At 44.6% G+C, this 27,728-nt stretch overlaps 3 protein-coding genes across 10 annotated transcripts in view; 2 read left to right on the top strand and 1 right to left on the bottom strand.

Annotated features, from left to right (window-relative positions):
• Positions 1-24,216, bottom strand: part of LOC139609385 (protein NLRC3-like) — a 175,728-nt gene extending 151,512 nt beyond the window's left edge. Inside the window, exons 1-8 of one of the 7 annotated variants that reach the window (XM_071463843.1) lie at positions 23,898-24,185; positions 23,463-23,612; positions 9,056-9,175; positions 8,723-8,958; positions 6,641-8,492; positions 5,547-5,720; positions 985-1,161; positions 173-349 (exon numbers count right to left, since the gene is read on the bottom strand). In XM_071463843.1, the coding sequence (XP_071319944.1) occupies positions 173-349; positions 985-1,161; positions 5,547-5,720; positions 6,641-8,492; positions 8,723-8,958; positions 9,056-9,175; positions 23,463-23,593 (2,867 nt within the window). In that variant the 5' untranslated portion in view covers positions 23,594-23,612; positions 23,898-24,185. Of the gene's footprint in view, positions 1-172; positions 350-984; positions 1,162-5,546; positions 5,721-6,640; positions 8,493-8,722; positions 8,959-9,055; positions 9,176-23,462; positions 23,613-23,897 lie in introns of all 7 variants that reach the window. The other 6 variants (XM_071463850.1, XM_071463849.1, XM_071463846.1 and 3 more) reach the window with 6 other exon arrangements.
• The window catches only part of LOC139609388 (CD59B glycoprotein-like), a 225,759-nt gene extending 198,810 nt beyond the window's left edge, over positions 1-26,949 (top strand). The window contains exons 1-4 of one of the 2 annotated variants that reach the window (XM_071463855.1): positions 26,095-26,181; positions 26,284-26,349; positions 26,440-26,565; positions 26,726-26,949. In XM_071463855.1, the coding sequence (XP_071319956.1) occupies positions 26,301-26,349; positions 26,440-26,565; positions 26,726-26,832 (282 nt within the window). In that variant the 5' untranslated portion in view covers positions 26,095-26,181; positions 26,284-26,300 and the 3' untranslated portion in view covers positions 26,833-26,949. Of the gene's footprint in view, positions 1-26,094; positions 26,182-26,283; positions 26,350-26,439; positions 26,566-26,725 lie in introns of those variants that run through there. The other variant, XM_071463856.1, reaches the window with a different exon arrangement.
• On the top strand, positions 11,307-18,235 carry LOC139609956 (uncharacterized). Its single transcript, XM_071465028.1, has 2 exons — positions 11,307-12,040; positions 18,179-18,235. The coding sequence occupies exons 1-2, from the start codon at positions 11,642-11,644 to the stop codon at positions 18,233-18,235; spliced, it is 456 nt and encodes a 151-aa protein (XP_071321129.1). The 5' UTR covers positions 11,307-11,641.
• Positions 26,950-27,728: the final 779 nt, after the last annotated feature.

The following is a 27,728-nucleotide window of genomic DNA, read 5'->3' as shown; positions in this document are numbered from 1 at the left end:
AAGTTGAAGAGAAACAGTCACTGGACTAAAAGCAGAGAAGAAGAAAACAGACTTTACCATGAAGATCCTCAGTGTGGATCAGTATAATATCAGCCTCATGTCTGCAGCTCAGTGTCAACACAACTTTCACATCACATTCATCTCAGCACAGAAAGAAAACATGGAGTCTGACCTCAGAGTCTCCAGTCTACAGTCTGGACTCTGCAGAAAACCACACAGACCCTTCACTCCTGGATCCTGCAGGTCCTGGTTTTCACTCAGGTCCAGTTTTCTCAGATGGGAGGGGTTGGACTTCAGAGCTGAGACCAGAGAAGAACAGCTGATCTCTGACAACCTGCAGCTCCACAATCTGAATAAAGAATCAAAGATGTAGATCAATGATTGATAATCAATCAGATTTGTCCTGACCAATGATCTTTGTCTAAAATGAGTAGAGTGACTTTGTCCTTCTGTTATTGTGGATCTTCATCATGTCAGTACAACACAACATTGTCAACACAACAGTTGTGTGTGTTGTGTTACAGATGAAATCACACACACACACAGTTTGATCAAACAGACATTAGTCCTGACACTTCACTGAAATCTACTGAAAAAAAGAAGATTGTTTCTTCACTTTCTTTGGACAAATATTAGTTGTGAGGATCTTGTGTATGTTGTTGTGATAAAAATGAATTGACTTGAACAACTAACACTGGACATTTTCTCCAGTGGATTTAGAAAACATGAGTCCTCTGACTGAGAGAAATACGAGTGTGTGAGCTGTGAAGGTTGAACTGAAGTGAACAGACATTATTCATGACAAGTGAGTGAAATGAGCTGAAACTGAAGAATCATTCTCAGTCTGAGAGAAGAACAACTGGAAACATGAGACAACAACTATTTACAATGTCATTCATTCATTCACAGTCAATGGATTCAACTTGTGTGTGAAGCTTCATTAGCTGTGGATTCAAGATATAAGATCTACAACAGTGAACTGACCTCAGAGTCTCCAGTCTACAGTCTGGACTCTGCAGAAAACCACACAGAACCTTCACTCCTGGATCCTGCAGGTCCTGGTTTCCACCCAGGTCCAGTTCTCTCAGATGGGAGGGGTTGGACTTCAGAGCTGAGACCAGAGAAGAACATCTGATCTCTGACAATCTGCAGAGACTCAATCTGAATAAAGAATCAAAGATGTAGATCAATGATTGATAATCAATCAGATTTGTCCTGATCAATGATCTTTGTCTAAAATGAGTAGAGTGACTTTGTCCTTCTGTTATTGTGGATCTTCATCATGTCAGCCTTCTACACACATCATCCACATGTCAGCACAACATTCATACAGCTGTTGATGTGAACACAGGTTGATCAGCTGCTGCTGACCTCAGTTCAGTCTGTGATCAGAGGAGAATCAGAGGAGTCATGTCTGTTTAGTCTGTTCCCTCTCTGACACTCCAGACATCAGCACAGAAACAAAACACTGAGGACGTGAACAAACAGTGAGAACTCAGTCACACTGTTCAGAACAAACATGGTGGAGCAGCTTCAACTTCAGGTCAGCTTTCAGAGCAGGCTCCCCTGCCTCTGCTGCCAGCTCTGTGCATCAGAGCAGTTTCCTCTCAGAATCAGAATCAGGTTTATTAAGTATGTTTTCACGTACAAGGAATTTTTTCTGGTGATTGGTGCAGAGCGCACCAAAACACCGAGGCAGCCATCTGCGGCGGCATTAAAAAAAGGGGGGTGGGGGGTGGGGGGTGGGGGGGTGGGGGGCGGATGGGGAAAAACAAGTGGAGAGGAGAGGAAAAAAAATAACAGAACCCAAACTATAATTTCCTCCAGGGGAGGGGGGAAAGGGGGGAGGAGGTGATTCCAGTGCAGACAGGCAGCCAGCCGCAGCCACTGCCATTAAGGTGCAGCCATCGGACCCCGCCCGCCGCACTGGATGGGAGGAAGTGGCGAAGGCGTGGGATGGGGTTGGGGGTTGGGGTGAGTTGCATATGTACATGTAAGAGGTGTCCGTGAATGTGTGTGTGTGCATAGGCCTGGAGAGTCGCTTCGTCTAGTTCACAATCAGTGCCTCAGTTCGCAGGGTATCATCGTGATAACACAGCAAGTTGCCATGGAGACATCATTGATCGGGTCCCGGACGGAGTCAACAATCAACAGGTGTCTGTGGAAGGGGGGGGGGGGGGGGGGGGGGGGGGGGGTTGAAGCGTCTCACTGCAGCGATCTCGTGGGGGAGTTGTTCCAGCTGCAGGGGGCCGGAACGCAGATTAGATTATGATTGTTTGGGTTGGGGCGAGCAGTTGTATTTCAATAGACACAGCTTACTCTGTTAGTCCATTCTGGTCATCTTCATCCATTCTCCTTTTCAAAGCTGAAAGCTTCTCCAAGATGTGACCCATGTTGCGATTTATTACCACAGTCTGAGCATTAATAGCTCCTTCCAAGGTGGTACCCAAGTTGTGGTTCACAATCACAGTCTGAGTGCTTACAACTTTACTCACTCCATCAATTATGTCGGGCAGCGTGGGGATTTGGACTGCTGTCACCGTCTTCCGAATTTTCTGATACACCAGGGCAATGCCTAATCCAATCAGCAGAAAGCCTGATATCACACTTCCGAATATGTAAAGATCTTCTCAGAGGCCGTTTCTACTACGTCCTCCTGTTACGCACTGCTAGGAGCAGATAGATTATGGGGAACAATTTTATAATTATCAAAGATTTCTATAAATTGTTAATTAATTATTAATAATAATGAAAAATTACCAGGGAGCCATCCTGGTATCAGGGACCTTTGACCGAGTCTCAGTTCAGTAAGAGTTCAGTCTCAAATTAGTGTTCACTTATAAGTGTCAATATTTGTGAAAAAACTACAATAAAGTTGACGGCTCACTGGGCATCTGATGTGGAGTGCACACTCAAACACAGGATCCAAAGGCCATAGTAACAGTTTATTCTCGGACAATAGATGGAGGGATGGATCATGTTTTCTACACAAGAAATTAAATACAAATACAAATATTAAATACAAAATACTGTGTGATGTCATCACACAGAGCTAGATGGCGGGCTCCACTACGAGTTTGAATGAGGGAAGTAGAAAGATTCTAGCTACCACTCCAGCACATTAAACAGTAATTGTGCCACGTGGTAACAAGGCAGGCGAACTGATGCTCATCTGGCTTGGCACCAGTCTTTCAACTGGCAAAAATCTTGATTATCAGCTTAGCAGTGGTAAACTAGGCACAAAGCAGCAATATGGAGAAGTGCGAACTTCACCACAACAACAACAGTAATTAAGCAGCATAACACAGTATTTACAACAGTGTTCAGCAATGACAGGACACAGAGGTCCAATAACAACTTAATACAGATAGGAAAACACATCAAGATACACTCTATTATATCTATGCTCTATGTCTCTGTCCAGACATAACCTGCTTACTTTAAGTTGCCCCGAGTGTGCAATATTCCGCTGTCTAGCTCCGGTGCAGTACTTGGCTGAGTGCGATCGGCTCTCTCCTCAACAATTCGCCCTTCTGCACGCAGCAGGTGAGATCAGCTGATTTGGTGTAGCTATCTCGGTGGGATCCTGTAGAAAAACTTTTGCTCGACCAGCAAGTTGAAGATGTATGGCCTAAGTCTTTGAGGTAGGAAGGTCAATCGTTTGATTTGGTTGCTCCCTTCGGCAGCTGAGTTCCAAAGAAAAGCCTGGCGGACGCCCCTGTCTGTGAGGTCTTCAACTCACACCTCTGTAAGAATTTTTCGTGCATCCCTGGGGAGGTTGGGGAAGTGGAGTCTGGGTGGGCTATGTTCAAAGCCTATATTGTAGAAGTGGCGGTTGGGAGCTGCGGCCTCAAGGTCGTTGGTGCCTTTTGAGGCGGCAACCCAAGAACCTGCTGGTGGACACTGGCGGTGAAGGAGGCCATCAAGCTGAAGAAGGAACCCTTTAGGATCTTGTTGGTCCAGGGGTCTCCAGAAGCAGCAGATAGGTACCGGGCAGCCAGAAGGGCTGCAGCCTCAGCAGCTGCAGAAGCAAAAAGTCGGGTGTGGGAGGAGTTCCACGAGGCTACGGCGGAGCACTTTTATTGGCCTCAAGAAGATTCTTTGCAAACTGTCCGGCAGCTCAGGGGAGGAAAGCAGGGCTTGGCCAATGCTGGGTTCGGCCGGGGAGGAGAACTGCTGACCCAGAATGGTGACGTTGTCAGACGGTGAAAGGAATACTTTGAGGAACTGACACATCCTCCACAGAGGAAGCAAAGTTGGAAGACTGGGGGGAAGTCTCACCCATAACCCTGGTAGAGGTTGCTGAGGTAGCTCCTTGGTGGCAAGGCGCAGGGTGTGGATGAGATACACCCTGAGATGCTGAAGGCTTTGGACATTGTTGGCCTGTCATGGCTCTTCAAAGTCAAGTGGAGGTTGGGTGCAGTACCTGTGTTCCCGTTTTTCAAAAAGGTAGACTTTCCTCCCTGGGAAAGTTTAGGTGCAGGGTGCTGGAAAGGAGGCTCCAATCGATTGTTGAACCTCAGATCAAGGAGGAGCAATTCAGGTTCCAAGTAAAGTAGTTTGGGTGGGGTCTTTATCATGAGTGAAGGTGGGATGGAGCGGGAGATCAACAAGCGGATTGATGCAGCGTCAGCAGTAATGCGGAGCTTGTAACGGACCATTGTGGTGAAGAGGGAGCTAAGCCAGAAGGCAAAGCTCTCGATTTACCAGTCGATCTTCATTCCAACCCTCGCCTAGTCATGAACTTTGGGAAGTGAGCGAAAGAATGAAATCGCAGATACTAGCGGTGGAAAGGGATTTCCTCCTTTGCTGTGGCTGGGCTCAGCCTTAGAGACAGGGTGAGGAGTTTGGACATCTGGAGGGAGCTCTGAGTAGAGCAGCTGCTCCTTCGCGTCAAAAGGAGCCAGCTGAGGTGGTTCGGGCATCTGGTAAGGACGCCTCCCGGGAGCCTCCCTTTGGAAGTTTTCCGGGCATGTCCAACTGGGAGGAGGCCCCAGGGTAGACCCAAAACTTGCTGGAGGGATTATATGTCCCATCTGGCCTGGGAACGCCTTGGGATCAACAAGGAGGACCTGGAAAGCCTTGCTGGGGAGAGGGATGCCTGGAATTCTCTGCTTAGCCTGCTGCCACTGTGACCCAACCCCGGATAAGATTAATAATCCGGGGTCAGGATCTATTCCTTCTTGCCTCCATATCCCAGGTGAGTTTCCTCTTTTCTCCACTTTCCCACCTCAGCCACTTGATTCTCATTAACTTTTAGATCTTAAGATCAGAAATTCTCTGCTGCTCTAAATCACAAACACTATGACTATTATAAATCTACACAATAATCAGTCTGGCCCCGGTCCCCAAATGGCCCCCGGGGATTCTCCTGACCCTCTCTATCACCACTCTGCTCCTAATCTCATCTTATTTCTTTCTCTTCACTGGCTGATTTTTTAAATCCTCACACAGAAATCCTCAAAATGAACCAACAAATGAAAAACTGGAGCGTCACAGATTTGAACTGTATATAAAACTACAACAGCTCCAGTCAGTGAACTGACCTCAGAGTCTCCAGTCTACAGTTTGGACTCTCCAGTCCAGCACACAGCTGCTTCACTCCTGAATCCTTCAGGTTGTTTCCACTCACGTCCAGGTCTCTCAGATGGGAGGGGTTGGACTTCAGAGCTGAGGACACGACTTCACAGTGAGTCTCTGAGAGTCGACAACCAACAAGTCTGTGATGAGAGAAAATATAAAATGTGTTAGAATAAAATCAGACAACACACACCACTGCATAAAACACATCTAGGTCATTGTGGTGTATCAGTAGCAGCGCCCACGATGATCGTTTCGAGCTTCACTGCATTCACTGTTCACTGTCAAACACTGATGACTGTTGTCATAGAAACCTCATGAGTCCTGAATACAGACCTCCACAGATTCATCACTGCTGTAACACTGTCACAATGGACAGTTTCAACAAAGCTGAACCAGAGACATCTTCTTTTTTCATTCACACATTCTTCTTCCTCAGAAAAACCTGCTGCCTACATCACCCACAATGCACCTCAACCACCAACCCTCAGCTGTTAGATTAAGGTGTGTTATCCAGCAGAGATGAGGGGGGGCTACAGAGGTCTGGTGTCGTCTTCAGACTCTGCCCACACTGACTCAGGTGACATCACCTGAGGACATTTATCAGACTGCACAGTTGGAGACACTAAAGATTTAATACTACTGTTTTCTCATATGCAGGGGTCCTCCCCAACACCTGGAAACACCTGGAAACACCTGGAAACTGAGGTGTAAGATCAGAGGAGCTGCTTTAATTAGTTTGATCAGGTTTGAATTAAACCAAAAAGACTCAAATAACACAGAACATTAACAAATCAATGAAGCATCCAACAATTATTACAAATAAACAAAACAAGTGTTTTTATGAACTTAACAGCAACAATCACAACCAACTGAAACATCTACATTTTGGTGCTCACAGCATTTACAACACCTCCACAAAAAACACAACTGACCTTTGATTGTTTCAAAGTAAAACTAAGAATAATGAGAATAAATGAAAACTGTGTTTATCTGAATTTGACTCAACTACTGAGCTAATCTACTGATTGATAATTATATTGATCATGTCTGGACTCACCGAGCCATCCTGCAGTTCCTCACAGCTGGGATCAGTCTCCGTCGTCCCTCCTCTGACGTCCTGTAATTGTCCAGGTCCAACTCATCCAGAACCTCCTCTGACATCTGCAGCATGTAGGCCAGAGCTGAGCAGTGGATCTCAGAGAGTCTCTCCGCTGATTTGGTCTCTGACTTCAGGAGCTCTTGGATATCCTGATGAACTGAGTGGTCCTTCATCTCCATCAGACAGTGGAAGATGTTGATGCTTCTGTCAGGAGAGATTTTGTAACTTTTCATCTTCTTCAGCTTGTTGATGGCTCTCTGGATGGTTTCTGGACTGTTCTCTGTCTGACCCAGCAGACCTCCTAAGAGTCTCTGGTTGGACTCCAGAGAGAGGCCATGAAGGAAGCGAACAAACAGGTCCAGGTGACCATTTTTACTTCTGAGGGATTTCACCATGGCTGCCCTCAGGAAGTCATCCAGAGATGGATGAAGGTTTCCAAACATCCAAGAAATCTTCTCAAACAAAGACTTTGAGGTTGAGCCTCGTTGTTTGTAGTCTCGTCCAAGGAAGTTCTTCAGGACCTTTCTCTTCCTGTTGGTGTAACAGTGGAACATGTAGACTGCAGCCAGAAACTCCTGAATGCTCAGATGAACAAAGCAGTAGACTGTTTTCTGGAAGATCACACTCTCTCTTTTGAAGATCTCAGTACAGAGTCCTGAGTACATCGAGGCCTCTGTGACATCCAGACCACACTGCTCCAGGTCTTCTTGGTAGAACATGATGTTTCCTTTCTCCAGATGTTCAAACGCCAGCCTCCCCAGCTTCAGAAGAACTTCCCTGTCAGCCTCCATCAGCTCCTGTGGACTCGTCTCATGTCCCTCATCATACTTGAGCTTCTTCCTCTTTGTCTGAACCAGCAGGAAGTGTGAGAACAGGTCAGTCAGGGTCTGGGGCAGCTCTCCTCTCTGCTCTGTAGTCAACATGTGCTCCAGAACTGTAGCAGTGATCCAGCAGAAGACTGGGACTTGACACATGATGTGGAGGCTCCTGGACCTCTTGATGTGTGAGATGATTCTGTTGGACAGCTCTTCATCACTGGATCTCCTCCTGAAGTACTCCTCCTTCTGGGCGTCAGTAAAGCCTCGTACCTCTGTTACCCTGTCAACACATGTAGGAGGGATCTGATTGGCTGCTGCAGGTCTGGAAGTGATCCAGACCAGAGCCGAGGGAAGCAGATTCCCCTGGATGAGGTTTGTCAGCAGCAGGTTGACTGATGACGTCTGTGTGACATCAGACACAACGTCCCTGTTGGTAAAATCCAGTGAAAGTCTGCTTTCATCCAGGCCGTCTAAGATGAACAGAACTTTACAGACAGCCAGCTGCTCTGCTGTGACCTTCTGTAATGTTGGATGGAAAACATGGAGCAGCCTGAGAAGACTGTATTGCTGCTTTCTGATCAGGTTCAGCTCCCTGAACGAAAGCAGAACCAGCAGACTGACATCTTGGTTCTCCAAGCCCTCTGCCCAGTCCAGACTGAACTTCTGCACTGAGAAGGTTTTTCCAATGCCAGCGACGCCGTTAGTCAGAACCACTCTGATGGGTCTCTGTTGGTCAGGTAAGGCTTTAAAGATGTCGTGGCACTTGATTGGAGCGTCATGGAGGGTCTTCATCTTGGAAGCTGTCTCCAGCTGCCTCATCTCATGTTGGGTATTAACCTCTTCACTCCGTCCCTCTGTGATGTAGAGCTCAGTGTAGATCCTGTTGAGGAGGGTTCCACTTCCTGTTCCATCACTTCCTTCAGTCACACGTTCACATCTGCTCCTCAGACTGATCTTATGTTGATCTAAAAGCTCCTGCAGACCACCATCTGCTGAAAGAGAAGAGACAATGTCAGACTGAAGACAGAGAATCTGAGAATCTGCTGATTATTTTCATCAGTTCCAGAAAAACTAAAGAGCAGCAAAGAAAATCTTTTTAATGTTGTGCTTTTTAGAATCATCTGAAATGTCAGTGCTGTGTGATAGAACAACTGACACTGGCGAAAACAACAGGTCCTGGTTTCAGAAATGAAGACATCAGCAGATACATGTTCAGTCTCACTTTGTACAGTGCTGCTCTGACTGGCTGTCTGCAGTCCAGGTCTGGTTCTGGGTCTTTGTCCACACTGGGGACAGGAGGGGTCTCCTGAAGACCCAGACTGGTCCCAGTATGAGGTGAAGCACTGTCTGCAGAACCAGTGTCCACAGCTGGTAGAGACTGGATCCTTCAGGACGTCCTGACACAGAGCACAGCAGGACAGCTGCTCCTCCACAGAGACACCACTCCTCTTCCTCCCTCTGTGAAGACATGTCTTCATCACTAACATGTCACAGTCAAATATGTCTAATAACTGAATCATCTTCAGCTCAGTTTACAGTAGAAACTGCTTCTTACTGTGAGTCTGAGGGTCCAGGTTCAGGACTAAGGTCTGCAGGAAGTCCTTTGGACCAATCACTCTTCATAGACAGACAGCTGGATCCTGGAGACTCTGCTCTCAGTCTGTGGTTCTGACCTCTGCAAAGACAAACATATTTTTATTCATGTCATATCGATCACTGATCAATTCTCCGATGACAGACTCATGGTAAAGATTGAAGTTTTCATTCTGAATTTATGAACATTGAAAAGCAACAGTGAAATTAGTTCTTGAAAATTTGAATTCACTTTTAAAAATTCAGATGAAGGATCTTAGTGTCCCATTGATGTTATACATTTCCAAGCATTCCAGTATCCATGTGTGTGGCATTGAGTCATTGGCTTTCTTGTAGTCAATCCAGGCAGTGCACAGGTTGGTCTGCCTGGTGACTGCTCTATTGACCAGTAACTGTGCTTGGTTCCCCTGGTATTACTACCAATTCCTTTCTCGGCCCCACTCATGTAGTCAAGTCAAAGTCAAAAGTCAAAGTCAGCTTTACTGTCAATTATGCTACACATACAGGACATACAGCACAATTGAAATTTCAGTCCTCTCGGACCCACGGTGCAAATAAAAATATAAAGATATAAATATAAAATATAAATGTAATGTACCATGTGCCTAGTCATCTTAGCTACTATGATGCCTGACAGGAATTTCCATGTTGTGCAAAGGCAGGTCATTGACCGATAATTGGATAGAGTTGCTCCCTTCTGAGAATCCTTTATGATCAGGACTGTCCATCCTTGGGTCAACCACTCTGGGTAGGCTCCATCCATCAGCAGCTGGTTCATTTGTGGTGCAAGGCATTCATGGAGTGCTGTTAGTTTCTTTAGCCAGTGGGTGTGGATCATGTCAGGGCCTGGTGCTGTCCAGCCCTTCATGATTGTAACTCTTTCTTGGATGTCTGCCATTGTGATGGTTACTGGACCTTGTTCCGGGAAATTGCTGCGGTCTGCTCTTAGTTCCGCTAGCCACTGAGCATTGGTGTTATGCTATGCCTCTTTCTACCATATGTTCTTCCAGTGTTGGTCAGTCTCATCCCTGGGTGGATCTGTTCTTGTGTTACTACCCTGCCATTGAGAGTACACTTTGGATGGTTTGGAGGAGAACATCCTGTTTATCCGCTTAGCTTCTGCGTCTCTTGTGTATCTCTTCAGGCGGGTAGCCAGGGCTGGGAGTCTTTGCTTGGCAGTCTCCAGTGCCTCAGGTATAGACAGTTTGTTGTACTTCTTAGGTACCCCTTTCTTCATCACACCTTTCTGTAGCTCTGAGAGCTGACTAACTTCTCTCTGTGTTACCTTGATCTTAGCCTCCAGCCTCCTCCTGCATGGAGGATGTCCTTTGTGGCTTATCTTGTTCAACTTGTAGCCAAGCATCTCTAGGATCACTGTTGCTGTGGTGTGTATCAGCTCGTTGGTCTGAGTGATGGTCTTAGTAGGGACAGTCTTTAGTACTGCTACTTCTAGCAGACTTTCAGAAGGTACTTTGTCACTTAGCCATTTATTTCGCGCCTGGATAGCTCAGTGGTTAACACCATTGACTTTAGCACAGGAGACTGGGGTTTGACTGGGGGACCGGGACCTTGCCTAAGTGTGAACCCTTAGGCAAGGTCCTTAATGCTATCAGCATACCTCAGGATGAGTGAAACTACAAATGCTGGCTCAACAAGGTCAACAAGGTCCGTGTCAGGTTTTGCTGGACCAGGGCAACCTGATGAAAAATGGGCTACTACAACAAGACATACATGGACAAGAGCAGATAATGAGGAACTGTTGGAATGCTACTATACAAGCAACACCAGTGAGAGGGGTTATATGCAGACATTATGGGATGCATGGATGCTTCGAAACCTTGTAGAAACAACTACGAGCTCAGTGTTCCAACATCCAAAAACGGAAACTGCTATCACTGCTATATGTACCTTATCAGATTGATGAGGTACATGTAAAGGCTTAACAACTAAGTTCATTGAGTGTAGAGGTTAAAAAACAAAAATGTTAAAAATACATTGAATTCATAGAGAAGAAATTATTAAAAAAACGGTGTGCTGTAAACGGAAAAAATGTTGTAATTTAAGTAGTTAGACAGTTCATTATGTGTTAAAACAAACACTGAGTGCATTAAAAATTGTGCTTGAAATGGTTTAACAAAAAAAAAAAAAGAAAACAAGACACCCCTATAAATGTTTTTTTTTAAATTTCATTTTATCGTATCAGAAAATGGGATTTCAGTGCTCATTTCATTGTACTGTTGTTGTTTTCGGTAGTAGCGCGATACTCTGTCATGTCAATAGGGGGCGCCTTACGCCGGAGAGAAACTCCAAACCCCTCGGCAGGTCTTGCAGAATAAATTCTGCAGTCCTGCTGTACAAAGGCCGATGTCGCTCTGCCTTTTTGTCTTCACATACAGACCGTGGCGGCAGAGGCCATCGAGTCCCTCCCTGACACCCCTAGGTCAGGAGGGTAATAATCTTGGGGGCTCGTCCGGGATCAGCTCCACAACCCGATGACAGCTAATCCATTAAAGAAACTGACTTCAAGTTCCTGAATCGACATGCTACAATGACTGACGGTTCCAAAGGTGAAAAGATGTCTGCTCTTGGAGAACTGCGAAGGGGGATCCAGCGGCAGCTCCACCATCTTATCACCTCCTCCAATTCAGAGATGCTCTACAAGCTGGCTGAGTCCATTCAGGATGAGATAGAGGAAGATGTACCAGGAAAGGATGCTTCAGATGTGGAACTCTATGACTTTATCGTGGATTTTTTGAAAAGTGACGAGCTGGCAAGTCGAGAGGACCAAGGAATGTCCAGCCTGTTAATCTTCAAAGATCTCATCACTGAACTGCAACCACCTCCAGTGGCTCCAGAGGAGCAACAGGAGCTCACGGAAGAGACTGAATTCATCCTGGCCCCTTCAGCAGTAGATAGTAAGACAAACAGATCACCAGTTGTTAACCAGGTAACTGATGTAATTAAGCTGACTGATGTGGCTGCCTTATTGCCTCGGAGAGAGTTCAAGATACACAGTGGACAGATTTCAGACTCAGAGTCTGATGTTAGTTACAGTTCACTATGCAGGCAGATTGATGAGGGGTTATCTGAAAATTTCACAGAGGCAGAAGTAATGCGTACTGTCTTAAAGATAATCAGGCCTGGTACCTTTAAAGACATGTCGATGACAAAAGATGGGTTAACTGTAGCTGAACTCAAACGTTTTCTCAGAGCACACTTACGAGACAAGAGTAGTGCAGAGTTATTTCAGGAGCTTAGCAATGCAAGGCAACAGGAAAAAGAAAACCCACAACAGTTCATGTACCGGTTAATGGGTCTAAAACAGAGAGTACTGTTTGCTTCACAACAAGGTAGCTCGGAGTTTCAGTATGATAGCAAACTTGTCCATGGAGTATTTCTTCACTCTTTGTATCAGGGAATAAGTGAGAAATATGCTTATGTCAGACGAGATCTTAAACCTGTCCTTAGCAACCTAAGTGTAACTGATGATTTTATCTTAGAAATAATGACAAAGTCAGTCAGTGAAGAGGAGGGGAGACAGGCACGCCTTGGTCAGACTCACAAAACCAAAACAGTCACAGTAAATGCTAGCCAACAAGGAGAGAGACAATATGCAGCTCAGCCTCCAGCTGAGGTTCAAGCCAGCGTTCTCCAGACTAAAGCTGAAGTCCAGGCAAACCGCACAGCTATTCATGAGCTTACAGCACACGTCTCAGCTTTGGCAAAGACTATTGAGAAGGTTCTCACCACTACAACCCGCACTCCTGAGACATCACAACCCAATTCAGTGAGTACTGTACAATCACCCAAGTCTGCCACGAAGGGAAGATGTCAGCCATGTTTAGCCCAAGGAACTGCAACTTGCAACCACTGTTTCAGATGTGGCCAGGAAGGACACAGAGCTGTTGGATGTCTGTTAAAGACCAAGCCAGCGGGAAACGTGAGGAGGTCACTGGGGAGGGACCACCAGTGACCAAACAACGACCAGCGTCCCCTGTCACAGCAACCAGCCACGACTACAACACATTAGCTAACAGCCAGTCACCAGTAAAACGCAGAGTAATAAAAGGAAATTGTGTCGCAAAGTTAATAGGCAAAAGATGTATGCTTACCTGTTATCTCAATGGTGTAAAGACTGAGATGTTGCTGGATAGTGGAGCTCAGGTTACCATAGTGGGGAAGGACTGGCTAGAAACACATTTACCAGAGATCAAAGTTCAGTCACTTGAGGACCTCCTGCCAGATGTTCCCTTAAGAATCACGGCAGCTAATGGGACTGATGTACCTTTTGAGGGGTGGGTTGAAATACTAATGGAAATCAAAAGTGCAAAACATGGCCAAGTAGCTATTCATGTACCCATGCTAGTGAGTCAGAACTGTGTTAGTGGTCTCTTACTAGGGTTCAATGTAATAGAAGAGATCATCTCAGAGAGTCTTAAGAATCCAGGGAGTGTCAGTCTCAGCGATTTGCTAGCAGAGGCATTAAAGTTACATCGAGACACAGCTGAAACCATTGTCTCAGTAATTAATGGAACTACAGCTCAGGGAACACCTAGAACTGACACCATCAGAGTAGGAAAAAAAGGTCTCACAGTTCCAAGTGGCCAGATATGTGAAATCAAGTGTCGTGTCAGGTCATGGCCAAAGGGGGGAACAATGTTATTTGAACCCACCTTAGAGAGTGTGTTACCAGAGGGGCTAGAGCTGTTCCCTGCATTAGCTGATGTACCAGCCGGTGCCTCTAAAGTCATAAAAATCCCAGTTTGCAACTCAACAAAACATGACATCTTCCTGCCACCAAGAACAGCTTTAGGTTGCATTGAGGAAATAATTGACAGCAGGCCAGTGAATCTCTGTTCATCTTCCCAGCAGCCAGTGACGCCAAACAGCAACACACATGTGTGCACCGCACAAGTTGGTCTAACAAACAACGCCAGTGAGGGAACCACCAGCTCAGCTGAGTCACACACACAGGAAAAATGGCACCCTCTGGTTAATGTAGACCATCTTGATCAGCAACAACAGGAGGTTGTGTGCCAGATGCTTGATGAGGAATCTGATGTGTTTGCAAGAGGGGAAGGAGACATAGGCTGCATACCCAACTTACAGCTGAAAATCAATGTTGTGGATGACAACCCTGTTCAGAAGTGCTATAACTCCATACCAAAGCCACTGTACAAGGAGGTGAAGGAGTATGTACAGAATCTCCTGGACAGAGGTTGGATTCGCAAATCCGTGTCTTCCTATTCCTCTCCGGTGGTTTGTGTCCGAAAAAAAGACCAGAGTCTGAGACTGTGTGTGGATTTCAGAGGAGTGAACCGAAAGACTGTCCCAGATCGTCATCCATTGCCACGAATCCAAGACCTCCTTGACAGTTTGCAGGGCAATACCTGGTTCTCCATCCTTGATCAAGGCAGCGCTTATCACCAAGGATTTGTCAGTGAGGAATCAAGACATCTCACAGCTTTCAGCACACCATGGGGGTTGTATGAATGGATTCGTATTCCGTTCGGCCTGACAAACGCCCCTGCGGCTTTCCAGAGGTGTATGGAGGGTGTGTTGGAAAGTGTCCGAGACGAATGTTGTGCTCCATACCTTGATGATGTCTTGTGTTACTCAGTGTCATTTGAGGATCACATACACCACCTCAGACAAGTTTTCAGCCGCATGAGAGAACATGGGATTAAATTGAGACCAACTAAATGTACGCTGTTTAAAAGAGAAGTCCGCTACCTTGGTCGGCTGGTGTCTGGAGAAGGAGTGAAGATTGATCCACAGGATTTGGCAGCAGTGATGGCACTTAAAGAGAAAGAACCACGCACAGTTGGAGATGTCAAATCGTTGCTGGGGTTTCTGGGATATTACCGCTCCTTCATCCAAGACTTTTCTCGCCTGGCAAAGCCACTGTTTGAGCTGTTGCAAAAACCCACTGAGACTAGTGAAATGAACACTCAGAAACAGACAAGTAAAAATAAAGACAGAGTAAGGAAGGGAGATAAAGGTCAACTCCCCTCCAAAACACCCATCACATGGAGAGCAGAGCATAGGGATGTTGTCACCAAGCTAGTGGACATGCTGACTAATCCACCCATCCTAGCTTACCCGAACTTTGACCTCCCATTCATACTGCACACCGACGCGTCTAATGAAGGGTTAGGAGCAGTGTTATACCAATGTCAGGACAACAAGTTGAGGGTCATAGGCTACGGCTCAAGAACTCTAACTCCCGCAGAGAGAAATTACCACCTCCACTCCGGTAAACTTGAGTTCTTGGCTCTCAAGTGGTCTATCTGCGATAAGTTCCGAGATTACCTGTATTATGCCCCAACATTTACAGTGTACACAGATAATAACCCTTTAACTTATGTCCTCAGCACTGCCAGACTGAATGCCGTTGGACACAGATGGGTTGGGGAGCTGGCTGATTTTCATTTCGATATCAAGTACAGGCCCGGAAAGATGAACACAGACGCTGATACTCTCTCCAGGTATCCTGTGGACTTTCGAGACAACATTAAAGAGCACACAGAGACCATGTCATCAGAGCTTGTGTCTGCAGTCTGGCAAGGCAGCAAAGCAGTTCAAGAGAGCGATGTACCGTGGGCTGCTGCTTTGCAACTTGATGGCGAGGACACAGATGTTTTGTCACCTGGAAGTACTTCCAGTGTTAAACCAGAAAATATCTGTGCTGCACAACAGGAAGACTCAGCCATCAAAGAGGTGATCTCTTTAAAACTTCAGCACTGGACTCCCAATGAAAGAGACAAAAGAAACATGAGGAAAGAGACAAAGAGACTGCTGTATGAGTGGAATAAGCTGGTGGTGGATAAGGGGATTCTTTACCGGCAGACTGGACAACACCAACAGCTCGTCCTTCCTGAAAAGTTGAAACTGAAAGTGCTGAAGACTCTGCATAATGACATGGGCCATGTTGGCACAGAGAAGGTTACCCATCTTGCCCGTGAGAGGTTTTATTGGCCCAACATGCAGCATGACATAGAAAACTATGTTAACAAAAGATGTACATGCATTAAACAGAAACGTCCCAATCTTTCACAGAGAGCGCCCATGGGACACATCTCCACCAGCGCTCCATTTGAGTTATTGTGTATTGACTACCTTCACTTGGAGCAAAGCCAAGGCTATGAGTACATACTGGTACTTATTGACCACTTCACACGCTTTGCCCAAGCGTATCCAACTAGGAATAAATCAGGGAAAACAGCAGCTGATAAGATATTCCAAGACTTCATCCCTCGTTTTGGATATCCTGAGAAACTCCACCACGATCAAGGGAGGGAGTTTGAGAACAGTTTATTCAGCAAGTTACAGCAGCTGGCGGGTATCAGTCACTCACGTACAACACCATACCACCCACAGAGTAACCCAGTGGAGAGGCTGAACCGTACACTCCTTCAGATGATGCGTACACTGGGAGAAGAGAAAAAAAGTCAGTGGAAAGATCATCTCCCCCATGTTGTGCACGCTTATAATTGCACAAGGCACGAGGCCACCGGCTTTTCACCATTCTTCCTCTTGTATGGTCGACCCCCACGCTTGCCTGTTGACTTACTGTTCCCACCCAAGAGAGAGTCTGAGTCCCTTGATCAGCGGACTTATGCAGAGAAATGGGCGAAGAGAATGCGTTCTGCATATGAAATTGCAGCAAACAACAGTGAGAAATCATCAGCCAAGGGCAAAAGACAATATGACAGAGCGGTCAGAGGTGTTGTTCTTCAGCCAGGAGACCGAGTGTTGGTTAAAAACCTGTCAGAGAGAGGTGGGCCTGGCAAGTTGCGGGCTTACTGGGAGCAGGTGGTGCACCGTGTTGTGGAGAGAGTTGATAATGGACCAGTGTATAAGGTGCAACCTGAAAAAGGATCAAAGACACTGCGTGTGTTCCACCGTAACCTCCTTCTACCAGTGAATGAACTGCCCCTGGAAGAAACACTTCCTGCACCTCGTCAGAAAGAAAAAACTAAGACAAAAACACAGAGAAAGACAGCTACCACTACACATGACAACAGCACAGACAATTCCGATGAAGAATATACCTACCAGCCGGTCCCCTGTTACAGATTAATGAGATCTCAACCAAAAGGGTATCATCACACGAAATCACATTCTCAGACTGAGCAGAGACTGAATGCCAGAGCCTGTGAGTTCCACCCTGCTGGCAAGGAGGACATGGACACTCAGGATCAAGAGGAGAATGTGCCACAGGACAGAGCTTGTGAGGATGTCACAGTGGAAGAGGAACATCAAGTGGAGCAGCAGCCAGACAGACTGCTGGGTGGCATGGTAGCAAGGGAAGATGAACATCAGGCAGAATCTGAGGCTGTCAGAAGATCCCAGCGGTCATCCCACCCAAGACAGATGTTCACCTATGGCATGCTGGGACAGCCATCTTACCAGCAGTGGGGTCCAGGAGTGAACTGTCTAATGCCAAGGTATCCTCTCCCAGACCACCTCAGTACTGTCAACCTTCCATATTATACACCGTCACACCCTTATTACTTCAACTATGTAGCTCAGGCATATTAACAGGTGTTAGCCTCCACTACATCTCATACTATAGACAAACGTCAGGAGACATTCAAAAAAAAAAAGCAGGGGAGAGTGTAAAGGCTTAACAACTAAGTTCATTGAGTGTAGAGGTTAAAAAACAAAAATGTTAAAAATACATTGAATTCATAGAGAAGAAATTATTAAAAAAACGGTGTGCTGTAAACGGAAAAAAATGTTGTAATTTAAGTAGTTAGACAGTTCATTATGTGTTAAAACAAACACTGAGTGCATTAAAAATTGTGCTTGAAATGGTTTAACAAAAAAAAAAAAGAAAACAAGACACCCCTATAAATGTTTTTTTTAAATTTCATTTTATCGTATCAGAAAATGGGATTTCAGTGCTCATTTCATTGTACTGTTGTTGTTTTCGGTAGTAGCGCGATACTCTGTCATGTCAATAGGGGGCGCCTTACGCCGGAGAGAAACTCCAAACCCCTCGGCAGGTCTTGCAGAATAAATTCTGCAGTCCTGCTGTACAAAGGCCGATGTCGCTCTGCCTTTTTGTCTTCACATACAGACCGTGGCGGCAGAGGCCATCGAGTCCCTCCCTGACACCCCTAGGTCAGGAGGGTAATATATATATATATATATATATATATGTATAAAAATACAGTATTGTGACAAAGAGCGCTTCATCGCCTGACTTTGTAAATAGGGCACCATGCACTTTTGACTGTAAGGGTAGGGAAACACATGCACTTCAACAATTGCACAAGCACTTTAATAGGAGCAACAGCTCTTTATTGAAGATTTGCACAATACACTTGATTACATTGCATTTTGCACATTTGTATGGCTAGACTTTGCACTATTGATGGATGAAATATTTGTCTCCATATTTATTGTCCTTTTTAATTTTGCTTGGATGGCATGTGCTGTGTAGGCCACGCAGCTCCACCTGAAAGAGAGGGACATGGGAGTTAATGTGCAGCCATGTTTTAATGAATAAAACAATGAGCTTAGAGTTAAGCCAGAAGAAATGTAATGGTTGATGTAATGTGTATATTCGATAAGTGTATGAAGGTGCAATGAGGGAGCATAAAGTGTGTTCACTACTCACCAGTCTCTTTGTCTTCAGGGTGTTTGGGCAAAAGGCTTTCCCAGACAATGGACCCCATGTTTTATAGTTCCGGGGGTAACCAAGTGTAAATTGGTGTGGGGTGGTTTAGATGTGTGTATTTTATTGTAGTAGATGTAATGTGGTTTAGTGGGGTTTTGTTTTATTTGGTAGTGAAGAAATAAATATGTATATGGATGTGTGTGTGTGTGTGTGTGTGTGTGTGTGTGTGTGTATAGTCATAAGAAAAGAAATAGGTGTTAATAGGTGAGCAGGCAGTGGATCCCTGTGAGTGGAGTCTCCCGAGGTCATTAGCCAAAACACAGTATAAAAAGGTGCCATTTTAACAACTTGTGTGTTGCTTGTCTGATGCTGGGTGATGCTTGCTTCTGACGTTGGATGAATAAAAGGCCACATCTGATACACATGCCGAACCTGCCTTTGAGTCTTTTTTTTTGCTGTATTGTCCTACTGTAATTGTGGTCCATCTTACAAGTATATATACAGTGCTGTGAAAAAAGTATTTGACCCCTTACAGATACATATTTTTTTGCACATTTGTCACACTTAAATGTTTCAGATCATCAAATAAATTTTAACATCAGGCAAAGATAACCTGAGTAAATACAAAAGAAGTTTTAAAATTATGATTTCAAAGCTATCCAAACCAACCTGGCCCTATGTGAAAAAATAATTGCCCCTCCCCTTGTTAAATCATGAATGAACTGTGATTAACCACATTTTTTGGAAAGCTGAGTGCAATTTCACTAGCCCCACCCAGGCCTGATTACTGCCAGACCTGTAGAATCAAGAAATCACTTAAATGGAACCTGTCTGACAACATCAAGTAGGCTAAAAGAGCTCAAAAAGCAACACATCATGCCCTGATCTAAAGAAATTCAAGAACAGATGAGAAACAAAGTCATTGACATCTATCAGTCTGGAAAGGGTTACAAAGCCATTTCTAAGGCTTTGGGACTCCAGCGAACCACAGTGAGAGCCATAATGCACAAATGGAGAAACATGGAACAGTGGTGAACCTTCCCAGGAGTGGCCGGCCTAACAAATTACTCCAAGAGCACATCAATGACTCATCCAGGAGGTCACAAAAGAACCCAGAGCAACATCTAAAGCACTGCAGGCCTCACTTGCCTCAGTTAAGGTCAGTGTTCATGGTTCAACAATAAGAAAGAGACTGAAAAAAAATGGCTTGAAAATCTTGATGATACCCAAGACTTTTGGGAAATATTCTGTGGACTGACAAGACAAAAGTGGAACTTTTTGGAAGGTGTGTGTCCCGTTACATCTGGCATAAAACTAACGCAGCATTTCAGAAAAAGAACATCATACCGACAGTCAAACATGGTGGTGGTAGTGTGATGGTCTGGGGCTGCTTTGCTGCTTCAGGACCTGGACGACTTGCCGTAATTGATGGAACCATGAATTCTGCTCTCTACCAGAAAATCCTGAAGGAGAATGTCCAGCCATCTGTTCGTGACCTTAAGCTCAAGCGCACTTGGGTTATGCAGAAGGGACAATGATCTGAAGCACACCAGCAAGTCCACCTCTGAATGGTTAAAAAAAAAACAAAGGTTTTGGAGTGCCTAGTCAAAGTCCGGACGTAAATCCGATTGAGATGCTGTGGCATGACCTTAAACAGGCCGTTCATGCTCGAAAACCCTCCGATGTGGCTGAATTAAAACAATTCTGCAAAGAAGCGTGGGCCAAAATTCCTCCACAGCGATGTGAAAGACTCTTTGCCAGTTATCGCAAATGCTTGATTGCAGTTGTTGCCGCCAAGGGTGGCACAACCAGTCATTAGGTTCAGGGGTTAATTACTTTTTCACATACGGCCAGGTTTGGTTTGGATAGCTTTTTTCCTTAATAAATGAAAACATCATTTAAAAACATAGATAGATAGATAGATCATGGTTCTAACCAATCTGGAGGAGTGGTGATATGCTTTAAAGGATATTGGAAGTTTGATGCCAGTTTGTTAAATAAGCCAAACTAGTTTGATAAAATTTGAGAAATAATAAGCGATATTGAAATTAATAATTCAATTGAAGGTAATATTTGCAAATTGGAATTTATTAAATTAATAATTAGAGAATTTACTACAAATGTTTGTAAGGAACTAAAGAGGAAAAAGTATGAACGTAATTTTCTCCAAGAAATATCTCAGTGTTGTAGGAAACAGATCAAAACCTTCAGGAGAAAAACAAACTGATGGAGTCACAAACCAAGTGAGATGATCTGTGTCTTGAAAGTGTCTGTGTCTTGTGTCTTTATAAGATCATGAGCCAAATGTCTGGAGGCAGGTGAGATAAACTCCTCATGTTTTAGTCACTTAGAGAAAAGTAGACAACAGAGAAACTCAAATCCAAGTCTACTGATAAATGGAGTCCAATGCAAAGAACCAGAGAGTTTACAGAAAGAAGTGTTGACGTTTTCCTCCGATCTGTGCTCCTCACTTTACTCTTTAGGTGAAGCTGTCGCCTTCTCTGATAAAATCCAGGATGGTATCCCACGTATGGAGGACTCCTTCAGGGATTTGTGTGAGACAGAGTTAAAAACTGAGGATTTGGACTCAGCGATCCTGAAGATGGCTTCCTACAAATCTCCAGGGACAGATGGCTCACAGCTAAGTTTTATCAGCTCTTTTGGAAAAGATCTAAGAAATGTATTATTTAAAGAGTGGATAGAGAAGAATGAACTGGTGTCAAGCATGAAACAATCAGCCTGATTCCTAAATCAGGTAAAGACAAAAGAAGTTTAGATCATTTCAGACCAATCACTTTGTTGAACACTGACTATAAAATACTCTCAGGAGCTGTTGCTGCCAGACTGAAGACAGGTATCTGGTCCATAATTAGTGAAGCACAGTCAGGATTTTTGAAAGGAAGGTCAGTTCATAATAACACAAGGCCTGTATTAGATCTTCTTGATTGTAGTGAAATAATCCAAGAAAGTGGGTTTATTTTATTTCTAGATTTTTACAAAGCATTTGATTCTGTCCAACATCAGTTTATACTGGAAACTTTGAGGTTCTTTGGTCTTGGAGAGACATTTATTCAGATTATAGGGCTGCTGTACAATGGAATCTACAGCTGTGTTTCTCTAGGACATGGCACTTGGCCACCTCTGTTTGTAATGGTGGCAGAGATGTGATCTATTCTGATTAAAGCAGTGACATTGAAGGTTAAATGTGATGGATAAACAAATAATAAGAAGTCAGCTGGTGGATGACCCAACTTTGTTCTTATAAAATGAAAATCAGATCCTTTAGCTTTGCAGTCAATCAGTTCTCCAAAGCATCAGGTCCATGGTTAAACATCAATAAATGTGAAATAATGACAGTGCAGGAGCGCCCCCTGCAGTCAGCATGTAATATACAGGTTCAGAAGGAGGAGAAATCTTTAGGAACTGTTGTTTGTAGAGACAGAATTATGAGTGAAAAGAGGAATATCTGTAACAATATGGAAAAGTGTCAGACAGTTCTTCACAGATGGCTGCAGAGAGATGTCAGCATGTCTGGGAGGATTTTGTTAACAAAGATGGAGAGTTTGTCCAGACTGATTTACCAGCACTCTCCTTCCCCATATCACCGACAATGATCCAAACTATAAATAAAGTTCATTTAAGTCCAAATGGAGAAATAAATGTCAGTATATAAGGAGAACTGATATCATTAAAAACTATGAAGAGGGGGCAGCAAATGTGATTGATCTTGATATTCTGAGTGGTGTCTTGAAACTGAAGTGGTTACAGTCTTTCATCTTTTTGGTTCATTGTCCCTGATGTGATTTTCCAGAACATGGGAGGAACAGACTTTCTACTACGCTGTGACTTTGAATTTAGCTCATTTCCAGTCAAACTCTCCACTTTCCATCAGCAAGTCCTCCTCTACTGGAAATTAATATACAGACATAATATGACACCACATAACACACCTGTGTGGAACAACATAAATGTTCTACACTGTGAAAAATCAGTGGATTTAGATGAGTGGAAATCTGAAGGAATCTGGGCTGCAGCTCATTTTCTGGATGACAGTGGAAATGTGTCACAGCACGAGATGTTCTGTGACAAATTCCAGCTCAAATGTTCTGTTCAAACCTTTAACAGATTGATTAAAGCCGTACCAGTCTCTTTGAGATCAGTGGTTAAAGATCTCTCCTGGGCTGACACAGCTCTGCAGCGCAGGAACTGACTTTTGAGACAGTAAATGCACAAAGTTATTAGAAACAGTCTGTTATAGGAACGCTACCACAGCCCAGTTAAAAGAAATTCTATACTGAGGGGATTTGAGATTGAGGAGGTGAAGGTGATGAGGAGAAGATATATTTCACTTCCTCTCCCTCCTGAAGTGAAAGAGGGGAACTTTAAAATCTTAAATGAGATTTATTCAACAAATAAGTTGTGAAGACTGAGGTTTAATCTTGATGTGAAGAACTGTGTGTTCTGTGAAAATGAGGCTGAAAGCTTGGAACATTTATTCTTTTTTCTCTTAAAGTTTGACTTTATTTATTTAATGTGCTTCTGCTCAACCTCAGTTTTTCCTGTGAAGAAGCTGAACTGCCTTGTTTGTTTGTATCTTGATTTGTTTATGAATAAAGTTTATATAATAAAAAAATAATTACGGTCTCTGTCACAGGAAGTGACATCACTGCAGGAGCTCAACACACTAAACACTGTTACAGAGACAGTTTGGAGGTTCACAGGTTTCTAGCAGGTCTCTTACTGTGGGTCTGAGGGTCCAGGTTCAGGACTGAAGACTGGAGGATCATCTTTGGACCGGTGGCTCTTCACAGACAGACAGCTGTGTCCTGGAGACTCTGCTCTGTCCTCCTCTTCCTCCACACAATCACTCATCTTCAGGACTTCAGTCAGTCTGAGAGGGAAACCAGTAACACTGACTGTGAGCTCACACACACAAGAGTCAGGACAAACAAGCTGCTCAAGAGACACACACACACACACACACACACACACACACACACACACACACACACACACACACACACACACACACACACACACACACACACACACACACACACACACACACACACACATGCAGCTGCTCCTCCCCTCCCCGGTTTCAGGAAGTCATAAGACTCTGCTTTGTGTGTTTGATATGTTCTAATGTCATTTATTAAAAACAGACCTTATTTACCTTCTTACATTTAAGTCGTTTCAGTTTCAAACTCGTCCCTTCTTCTCTGGTTTAGTTTGCAGTCGTCTCTTCTTCTACGCTTTAATTTTAAACTCATCTCTTCTTCTACGTTTCGGTTTTAAACTCCTCTCTTCTTCTCTGTTTCCTCCTCCGTCCTCTCTCCTCCGGAGTCCTCCGCCTCTGAAACAGAGACTCTCAGAAACTCTGCTGGACCCGTTTTATTTTGAAAACTACAGACCTTTGGAAACGATGACGTAGACACCCACGCTGGCTCCTGATTGGCTCTTATCAGCCTGCACTACTTGGGCTGCATGATTCAGAAAATCTCAGGATTGGATTCAATTCACACATAGATCTGATTCCAGATCGCTGTTTTCAGTCACTGTTCACATTTGTCTGTGGAGGACAATTTAATAGGAAAGAAAAGTAAAATCTCACTGAATCAAACCTTTTTTTCCATTATTCATTTGAGCATAAAATCGAAAACTGAAAAAACGAGTCGTTATCCGTTTTTTCATTTTAGTTTGGGAAACGAATACAGAGAAAAAGAGTTGTTCTTTCGTTTTCTTATTTTTGCTTTTATTTTGAAAAACGAATGAACGAATGATACACGGATTCAATGTAGTTTACTACGACTCAGTGTCAACCTGCAGTCAGATTTATTTCCTCAGTCCACTCAGAGGAAAGGCAGCCCTGAGATAAATGGGAACATGTCTTCATACAAAAATACAAACTGTTGCAAACAGAAACTGCAAAGTGCAAAACTTCAGATCACTTCACTTCAAACTTCACATAAAAACACATGAAGTAAAGTGAAACAAGAGCTGCCAGAGTTTCATCAGGCCAGAGACAAACTGCTGCTCTGTGCTGTCCTCACACATTATGGTGGAGCCTCTGTCAGTGGCCTGGGGGCCGCAGCCATGTCTTCTTCTGTGGTGATGACATCCACGTCATTTAGTGTGCAGAGGAATCTGTCATCACTCTTTTCTATCCTCCATCAGAGCTCACCTGTCTGTGACATCACAGCTCACCTGTCTGTGACATCACAGCTCACCTGACAGCCTGCAGCTCACCCGTCTGTGACATCACAGCTCACCTGTCTGTGACATCACAGCTCACCTGACAGCCTGCAGCTCACCTGTCTGTGACATCACAGCTCACCTGACAGCCTGCAGCTCACCTGTCTGTGACATCACAGCTCACCTGTCTGTGACATCAGAGCTCACCTGAGAGCCTGCAGCTCACCCGTCTGTGACATCACAGCTCACCCGTCTGTGACATCACAGCTCACCTGACAGCCTGCAGCTCACCCGTCTGTGTTGCCCAGAATAAAATGATGCCTGCCATCAAGATCAGATCAGTTGGACAAACTGTAGTTAATTAACTTCATAAATGATGCTCGTGTCTTAATGACCCAGATGCTGTGGGAACTTTCTCCTCACAAATCATCTTCACTCAACCACTGAAATTTAAATATAATATAATATATACTATAATATCAGCTGTTTTAAATCATTCATCTCCAGCTGCTCACATATCCTCCATATCCCAGTCTGTCACTCTGAACCGTAACAACCGACAAACCTGGCAGCTCGCAGTCTCTGCCTTCTGTCCTCACCCACGTCTACACCTGTGACCTGTTGTTGAACAGCTGTCAGTGTTTTCTCCATCCTCCATGTGTGAGAGCCACAGTCCAGGTTCAGTGTTTAACTGGAGCTGAGAAGCTGACAGCTGAGCAGCAGCTGTCAGACAGTGGTGAGGAGTCGGCCTCACAGGACCAAACCCAGTTCATCTTTTTAACATTTTACACACACATACAGCAGAGGCAGGCTGTGGATGACACAAAATGAACGACAGAGAAGGAGACAAGGAAAATAAAACAGTGAAAATAATTAATATGATTCTTGGATTATTGATTATCTGTAAATGATTCCCTGCTAAAAGAATAAAACATCTGGATTCTTGACTGTAGATTATGGCTGGATTTTAAAGGGAAACCTTCATGTCCAAACCTGATTATCTCAAAACTATTTTTATTGTAAAAGACAGTTGTGTTAGAAACTGTAAAGCTAAGAACAGTTACATTTCCCCTGCACATGCTCCTTTTGGAAAAGAAATCCTTGAACTGGTTCCAGCAGAGTGTGGTGATATCGCTGCTCCGGGAACAGACGGTTCTGCAGCCTGGACTTTTCCCACAGTTCTGACCGTTATCAGTGATGTGCTGTGGTATAAGAGGAGGGGGGAGGCACAGGACAGGTACACAGCACCTGCACAGGTTCAGAGGGTAAGTGGCCACTGTGACTTTACACATGAAATAACAACTAACAGAGAATGAAGTCACACAACTGAACAGGCTGTGTGTGTGTGTGATTTATTTCTCCTGCAGAAGAAGAAACAGACAAAATGAAGGTCTTTGCTCTTGCTCTCCTGCTCCTTGTGGCCGTCACCTACGGTAAATACCCATGAATCACTGGGGCGGTTTTAGCTGTGGATGACCTGTCTGCAGTCTCCAGCCTGTGCTGTTTGTCTCCATGTGTCACAGGTGAGGCCCTGCAGTGTCACAACTGTGTCCGTGAGGCTCCCGACACTCCAGACTGTGTGGAGACCCTGGAGACCTGCCCCCCAGAGATGGACACCTGCGCCAAAATTACCTACCCCGCCCCCTACGGTCAGTACTGTCACAGACAAACCAAAGACAGAATTCAACCAGTTTATGTTCGTTTCACAGACCTCTGGCTGCAGCACATTTACAAACACACTGTGCTGTAAAAGCTGAAGAACCTTTCAAACAAAGAATAAGTCTTAAATGTTCTGATCCGGTTCTGCAGAGAACACTTTCCACAAGTCCTGCTTCAAGATGGTGGAGTGTCTGAAGCTGGGCCTCACTCAGGGTCTGAAGGTCAGCTGCTGCAACTGGGATGGCTGCAACAAATAAGCCCCCACCTGGACCAGGACGTACATCGCTGGACCCACTTCCAATCAATAAAAACTTGAAGCATGCATGTCTGATCAGCTGTGTTTCTTCAAACTAAATAAAGTGAAGTAAAACTCACCTTTGGGACCAGAGATGATGCTTTCAGTTTATCCTGCTTCCTGTGGTGGAACCTCAGCCTGGATCCTGCGACATCAACTCTGATTCGGTCCGACACCACCGTGCAGACGTTCACTCGTGTGTTCTCTGGTCAAACAGTGGAGGCAGGTGCTGTGGAGGCAGGTCATAAAGAACACCTGCCTCCGGTGGAGCTTTTGCTGAAACTGCTTCCTGGGTGATGAATTCACCTTTTTTAGTGTCTGCTGCTGAGCTGAGCAGGAGGCAGCACATTCACCTGAGTGTGTGACCTGAGGAGCAGGATGTTGTTGTAGTGCTGTGAAACCTCTCAGGTCTGGGTCAGTGGGAAAACATGGGAGACACATTCAGCCTGCTGAAGGCACACAGGTCGATTTATGGTGAATACATGTGGAACAACAGATCGCTCTATGGTGAGTCGGGAGATGGAGACTGTCTTTGAACAGCAGGAGGGGCTGCTGCTGCTTCATGTCTGGACATGAGGACAGAACAGGCTCTGACCTGACTCAGACAGAAATGCAAATGGTCTCATAAAATACTCAAGTGCAATGAAATATGAAATAAAGCAGATTTTCTAAATAAATATCTGAAAGGTACAAACATCTCATTGAAACAAGTGACACACTCTGGATACACCATTTAAAGTATTTTAAAGACTGTGGTGATTCACTTCATTCTTTAACTTCTTTCGTCAAGGGGCACTTAGCACATTTCATGCAGAGCTCTCAGCCACATGTTGTGATCATCATCAACAGATGAGAGCC

The sequence above is a fragment of the Trachinotus anak genome, unplaced genomic scaffold (assembly GCF_046630095.1).
Source record: "Trachinotus anak isolate AG129_WGS33_773 ecotype Australia unplaced genomic scaffold, CSIRO_AGI_Tana_v1 ptg000026l, whole genome shotgun sequence".
Classification (NCBI taxonomy): Eukaryota; Metazoa; Chordata; class Actinopteri; order Carangiformes; family Carangidae; genus Trachinotus; species Trachinotus anak.
This window is presented reverse-complemented; position numbering and strand designations above follow the sequence as displayed.

Excerpts from the sequence above, each read along its gene's own strand:
- LOC139609956 (XM_071465028.1), top strand. The coding sequence starts at position 11,642 with ATGACTGACGGTTCCAAAGGTGAAAAGATGTCTGCTCTTGGAGAACTG. Across the intron at positions 12,041-18,178 it reads GATCACCAGTTGTTAACCAG|ACCGTGGCGGCAGAGGCCAT; the intron begins GTAACTGATGTA and ends CTTCACATACAG.